The sequence below is a fragment of the Amphibalanus amphitrite genome, unplaced genomic scaffold (assembly GCF_019059575.1).
Source record: "Amphibalanus amphitrite isolate SeventyFive unplaced genomic scaffold, NRLGWU_Aamphi_draft 000069F_arrow, whole genome shotgun sequence".
Taxonomy (NCBI): domain Eukaryota; kingdom Metazoa; phylum Arthropoda; class Thecostraca; order Balanomorpha; family Balanidae; genus Amphibalanus; species Amphibalanus amphitrite.
The window spans coordinates 822,432-829,109 of record NW_024881565.1 but is presented as its reverse complement, the minus strand read 5'-3'; the positions used below and the strand labels follow the sequence as shown (position 1 = coordinate 829,109).

The following is a 6,678-nucleotide window of genomic DNA, read 5'->3' as shown; positions in this document are numbered from 1 at the left end:
TACCAGCCTCGCCAGACCAATGCAATTTAAACAGGTAGGCGTCCGCTGTATTGTTATGTATTTGTCCATCGACAAATTTTACCAGCAGAGTGCCGACAAAACTGACATTAAGTAGGACAACAAAGAAGATGCATTCAATTATGTAATCCCGCTAAGCGCCGGTTCATCAATCATATTCCCATGAGTGAGAATATGTGCGGACACTGGGACTCGACAGAAGCAGATTGTTCAGGTATAGTTCAGGTAAAGGGTTTGATCGACCCTGGCGATAGCACCCACCAGGGGCTGGCGGTATCCGGTCCGTATCTGCCAGACGGTCGCCGACCTGACCGGACCCCGTGCACCACCCATTTGTGTGCTGCACCAGCCAGCCGCCCTCGCACGCACCGTTCAATGCGGTCGTCCCAAACACGCCAGGCAGTGTCAGCAGCGCAATGGCCTTGTTTATTCCCTGCAGCGTGCGCCATTCAGTCCTCCGGTTGGCCACAGAAATACACACACACGGCTGGCGTCACAGAGGCGCGACACATTCCTGAGCTCCGCCGGCGGCCGTGACGGCTTTTGGCAGTCGTGGTCCCGGACAAACTGAGCTGCCCACTGGCGTCCACCGGCTGACCCCGGCGCACAGACCGACAGACCGTCCGCACACCCTATCCAATCGCTCCTCTCGTCAGTCACACGGCTTGGCGGGCGGCCGTCCGCGTGTGTACGGCACGCGGCGGCGCCCCACGATGGCCTTCTCATGATCGCATCACGTGCTCTAATATCAGCATCATTCATATATTGATTGACAACCAATAACAGGTACTAACAGCGGCAGTGCGTCGCTAAAAGGCTCGTTTGTGTAGATGGTCCTTGATTCGCCGCGCGTGGTTCGGGAATGTTGCTATGCTGTCGTCGACACATTTGACTGCGCACTCCTCGAACTCGACCTTGTAGCCCTGGACCTGTCAAACGGATGGGGCACCTGATGAACGGTGGGGACATACGGATTTCGCGGCGGCTAAGTGGCCTTCGGGGCCAGCTACTTCGCTAGCAAGGTCCATCAAATTTGTTTCTCGTTCGAAACTGATCCACATAGGACTGAAGAGAGATGAGAAATACGGTTGAGATTATTGTTGAAGTAGCTTGGCAACATTGGTCACAATTGTGAAATCAAAACGTCATCCACATCATGTAACGGATAAGTGTACCATGTCTCACCTCCGCTTCTGTAGTATTCGGGCCAACTTTGTCTTTGATTTTATCTTGGCACTGCATTACGCACCGCTGAAGACGCTCCTGAACGTGAATAATCCACGTCAAAGACACGTTTTATCACACCGTCAGGTGTCAACTAATTCCTGCTTACATTTCATTGCCACTTACATTTACAATACACTTTAGAGTTCAGAGTACACATATTTACGAGTCGACACGCATACATTATTTATATTATGCGTATGTAATAGCGAAGTGAGTTGTAAAAGGAAAGAAAAATGAGCAAGATAGCTAGCAACTACTTTTGCCACTGTTAGAAAGAACTGGTCTACCTATTTCCACAAATAAATCAACAAATTGTATTCACAATTGAAAAATTCAACACTTGATGATGGTTGTCAAGGAACGTATCAGGAAATGCTAATAACAGGCTCGTGAAGACGAGTTTTCAGTTTTATTTCTTGATTCCGACTTAAAAACTCAGCCATAGCAAAAAAAAAACGACAGAATAGCCACAAATAACCGATTTAATATCATGTTGCAATGAATACACTAATTACGCACATCATCGGTGGTTTTCTCATGTAGGTAGGTACTTACTTGAATGTCACTCATTTGTGTCTGGACGAAGTGTTGCGCCTTCTGCAGCGGAATGGAGCACTGTTCGATGCAACCATGCACCTTATCAATTGAAGAGCTGGGATCATCGCAGCAGCGAGCAGCGCAGCGATGCATGTCACCCTGCCGACAAGGGACCAAGTCAGTTAACTAGCTGGATAGTGGATAACTACCCTTTAGAGTAGAAGTCATGCCACACACAAAACCAAACAGGAGCATAAGCTTAGAATGTGAGTCCCAGCCAGATACATACCTGCATCTTTCTTAGATAGCTCTTATCTATGTCATCAACCATGCTGGTCATCGATGTCTGCACCCGCTCTTGAGCTGCTTCTGCCATTTTTGTGTAACTTAGTCTGATCTGAAAAGTGAGATACATGTTGCTTGTCAGGCTTACAAACACTCAGGCCAAAATTTGCAACAGACCTGAGCAATTGAGTGAATGGTACATAGTTGTCCCAAAAGTATATTTTTGCTTGGATGTCAGAGGGAAAACTGCTTACCAAAAGGGGATGAGAGTGAAAAATTGACAGTCAGGTAAGGCCCAAAAAGAGTGGGAAAGGACAAAAACCATCTATCAACAATTGTGGCAGACAAAAGGGTGCAAACCAACCATCCACCCAATTGCTCTTTCTCAATGGAATTGGGAGTGGAAAGGTCTTGAAAATTGAAAGTGAGAATGGAAAATGATTTTCATTTGGATGCCGTTTCCCACCCAAATCGACCAATTTTAGGACACTGAATTGGTACTATTAGTCTCAAGATAAGGGCTCAGGCGACCTGTAATTCGGATGCGGTGAACACCCTCACCCTCGCCACAACTCGAGTGGGGGTGGGGCTGGGTGGGAGGAGAGGTGAACTCGGCCCGAGCTGCGGCTAGGGTGAGGCACGGTCATAGAATACTAATAGAATGGGGTGAGGGTATTCACAGCATCAAAACTAAGGTCGCCTGGGTCCATATCTTGAGACCAATATACATGAATCTAGGTTAGGTATCATCTATCAGGTTAACTAGTTAGGTATCAACATCCACTAGTTAACCCTCGCGGGCCCGGGGGGGGGCGTTTTTCGCCCCCCCCCCCTGGCGAATATTTGCGATAGCTCCCGAACGATTAGGGATAGGAAGGCGAAACTTTCAGTACCTTTTCTCCCATCCATTTGACATCTTCTGTAGTAAAAAATTTGGACCTAGCCCCCTTGATGACGTCACAAGGTCGATTTTTCTAAACCCCTGCACGGCAAACTTCGGCGTCACAGACGCGAACTTCAAATAGCTGCTAAAAATAGAGTTTTAGAGATAAAGACAAATTACGAAAACGGTTGTGTAGCGTTTGACCTAGAGAAAAATAGAAAAATAGTTTCGTTGACCTGAGGTCAGAGGTCAGGTCAACGACCCCGAAATGTGGTTTTAGTTTTTCGCAAATAACTTCGACAAAAATGGTCCTAGAGCTACGGCAGTGGTACCATCGCATTCGCCTTGTCAAGCCGCGTCGAATGATATATATTTTGTTTGGAAAAGGTCAAATTTTATGTTGACCTCATGTGACCTCGAATGACCTTTGGTTGACCTTGACACATGAAAGGTCGTTCATGATGAATTTGTACCCGCTGATCACGAATCTGGCATCTATTTTCCTCTAAGCTTTCATTTAGAGCTTCCGGATGGCAAAATTGTCTTATTTATTATTACTAACTTGAATCAGTGAAATAGCCTCTAGCAAGGATACTCTTCTGTGACCTTGACCTTTGAGCAGCCTTGTATCGTAAGATGAACCACAAATAGGGAACTGATAAGCCTCAAAACATTTCAAAACATTTTGGAAGTTAGCACGCAAGATGTACGAAAAAGTGCAAAGTTTGAGGTCAATTTTGGGTGTGACCTTGACCTTGACCTTTGATTATGAGCACATTTTCGGAATCCTCAGATTCTCTTCTTTCGTTTGACACCCAACTTTGCCGGTTTGATGCATCCTGCCGTCCTCTAGAAGGCTTACTTTGAGATCACTACACATGTGCCGGTTTTTGCCTTTGACCTTGACCTCTGACCTTGAAAATTGACCTGAGGTCAAAAATTTTAGGTGCCCTAGAATCGTCTCGTAAGGACCTTTCGTTTGGTATCGCTTTTGTTTGCGTAGCTCCCTTATTTATGGAGTTAGACAGGGGGGGGCGAAAAACGCCCCCCCCCCCCGGGCTGCGGTGGTTGGGATTACCCCCCGGGCCCGGCCGGGTTAAAAGCAATGCAAGTTGTAAGAAAGTAAAAAAACTACTTAGCTTTGATAATCTAAATTTAAACTAATTATTGTCATCTCAGTTTTACGGCGTGAGCTTGAGCTTCAAGATTCATGCTTAGCCCATACATTACCAAAATATAAGCTCTGGCAGCTGATCAACACAGTATTGATCGCTGTGAGTCACATGGGCATACTCCCAAAAATCTTCAAATTAAAAAGAAACTCCACTGGTTTTTATTTGTAAGCATCATTGTGCAGTCTTTATCAAACTTCTCCTTGTGGATGTTAATTTTAATTTCTCTCCTTAACTATCTTAGACCGTATTTTACTCTATTCTAGACTCTATTCTTAACCTCTAGAAGCCTTTCCAGTATAGTTCCTGGCATGTCTGTCTACTTGTCTGCATCAGATATTGTGTACTAGATAGTAGATGAGCCCAGTGGGTGTATTGCCAGTTTTCAAAATGATTAAGTGTTAGATGTGATGACTGCTAGCAGCAGACTATGCCAGCCTTGATCAGATGATGTGGATGGAAAATGTGTCACACAGGATGTGGATCCCTGGAGACTGCTTGTGGCTTGTCATGGCAACTATAAGTAGTCTCCCTTGAAAGTACAGTGCACCCAGCACTGGTGCATCATATCTGGGCTCTTTCACAGCCGCTGCTAGTGTGCTGTCAACAAATGGGTCAAACTGGGTTTCCATGGAGACATCAACAGACTTGTATCTCCAACACTGCCACAATGACATCATACAGGTAACATCAGCTTGCAAAATGTGATGGCAGTGTGGTAGCACTAGCAGCATCCAGTGAAACACCACCCAGGACCCATCAGGCCCAAACCAAAGGAAGGCTGCAAAAATTGGGAGCTGCCAAACCAACTAACCTGGGGGACTCAAATGAGACTCAATTGGTTCATTGCAAGTTTGGTGGCTCTTAAAGTGACCCTCCAACCTTCAAAAAAAGGTAATTAATGAATTGGCATATATGTGATGTCCCTTGGTTTTGAAAGATCAAAAATGAGTATCTACCAAATTTCACTGAAAAATATTCACTGGTTTTCATGATATTCAGCTTTTACTTTTGTTTACTTTTCGGGATCTCCACTGTTCCTAGCGACTTATTTGGAAGCAATTATTTGGCAGCCTCGAAGTGCGACAGACGTGCGCAAAGCAGTGCATACCACCACGTGTTAACGATAACTTATGTCAGATTTAAAAACTGTTACATCTCTGCTGACGTCACAAATTCTAAGGGGGCATTCCAATGCATTAGCCCCTTAGAATGGACGCCGGTGAAAACAGGGCGCCGGAGGGCATGTTAGTCACATGACATTTGGAACTTCTCCCGCTCCAAGGGCCTTCTATATCCCAAAGGTCACGTGTAAATTTCACGAACCTTGATCAAATCGCCCCAGGCACCCTGTTTTCACCGTCGTCCCTTAGAATCTGAGGGGTGTTCACGGGCACCGCACACTGCTGCGTGCGGTGTGTGCGGTACGTCCAGCAGGCGTGGGGGTAGGGGATGGGTAGGCGGCTCTGACGTCACGGCTGCGTGCGGTGGACGGTCCGCTGTGGCCAGTCCCGACCGGCCACAGCGGTCGCTGTGTGCGGTGACGCAAGGCTGACGTAGGGACGCAGTGGGCGGAGCTTGGAGGCTGTGTGCGGTCCGACCGCACACAGGGTCCGTGAACAGCCCTCTGAAAACTGCAAGTTTGAAATTCCATATCTCCGAATTAAAGCATTTTTTGATGTTGTAAGTGCCCAAACCGGTATTTGCCAGCCATGGCCACCAATTTGGCTATCTCAACTCAAAACTAATGTTAAGGTGGGATGGTCACTTTAATTTAAGCAGCCTTCCCTCGCTTGAGATGGATCCGGATCCGACGAGCCATCATTGCGCAGTAGGTCAAGGTACTTTCAAGAAAGACTGTACACTAAAATGCAGGCATTTGATACAGAAGCCTTCAAGCAAACCCATTACACATCATTTCAACATAAGATGCCTCATTTTATTACAATTACAACACTTCGATCATACCTCCACCCGTACGTCAAGGCCCTATATACCCCGTACGTCCTCTTCGCCGTTTCACCACACCGGTTTCGCCGCCATGTGTTTTGATTACGTTTCTGCGATCAGCTGATTTTCAGCAAATGATGCGTTCGTATCAAAAGAATTTTTAGAAATGTCTCTACAGTTCAGCTCTTTCACATCAAATCTCAAAAGTGATATCGGCGTCTGTATAAATGAAGCCTGGTATAAATAAAGGGTAATTGCCATGGCAATTGCACTATTATGAATTATCCTCAAAATGCCATGCATAACAATTATATCCTCTACAAAATCGCAGTGTAGATAAAATAGCAAAACAGTTAGGACCTCTGCCGAGAGATGGCGGCACTATGAAACGCCTGAAGGTATGCTGTCCCGCAAGACAGCAGCACGCAGTAGTTGACAAACTTGTCGATAGATGGCAGAAGTAGTAGGCGCCTGGTGTTATGTATGCTGTACCGCGATGTTTTCATGTGGTTTTCATAACAAGGGCCGCGAAGTCGGAGTCTGATTAGGTCGGAACCGACAGTGCTTGCCAGAGTCAACGGAATCTTACCAACTTCGGAATAGGAT

The 6,678-nt window shown here is 46.2% G+C and overlaps 1 protein-coding gene across 4 annotated transcripts; it reads right to left on the bottom strand.

Moving 5' to 3' along the window:
- Positions 1-416: 416 nt before the first annotated feature.
- On the bottom strand, positions 417-6,167 carry LOC122379027 (protein FAM136A-like). 4 transcript variants are annotated; one of them, XM_043360877.1, is made up of 5 exons: positions 6,120-6,167; positions 2,072-2,179; positions 1,801-1,941; positions 1,204-1,281; positions 417-947 (listed from the first exon to the last, which is right to left on the bottom strand). In XM_043360877.1, exons 2-5 carry the CDS (start codon positions 2,156-2,158, stop codon positions 828-830), a joined length of 426 nt encoding a protein of 141 aa, XP_043216812.1. In that variant the 5' UTR covers positions 2,159-2,179; positions 6,120-6,167; the 3' UTR covers positions 417-827. The 4 variants fall into 4 exon arrangements, with proteins under 4 accessions (XP_043216812.1, XP_043216815.1, XP_043216813.1 ...); XM_043360880.1 differs by having other exon boundaries at positions 6,091-6,162; XM_043360878.1 differs by lacking the exon at positions 6,120-6,167 and adding an exon at positions 6,069-6,093.
- Between the last annotated feature and the right edge of the window lie 511 nt (positions 6,168-6,678).

Coding starts and splice junctions, on each gene's coding strand:
- LOC122379027 (XM_043360877.1), bottom strand. CDS start 2,158: ATGGCAGAAGCAGCTCAAGAGCGGGTGCAGACATCGATGACCAGCATG. Junction 1,282..1,800: donor CACAAATGAGTGACATTCAA/GTAAGTACCTAC, acceptor ATTCACGTTCAG/GAGCGTCTTCAGCGGTGCGT. Junction 948..1,203: donor CGAATACTACAGAAGCGGAG/GTGAGACATGGT, acceptor TCCGTTTGACAG/GTCCAGGGCTACAAGGTCGA.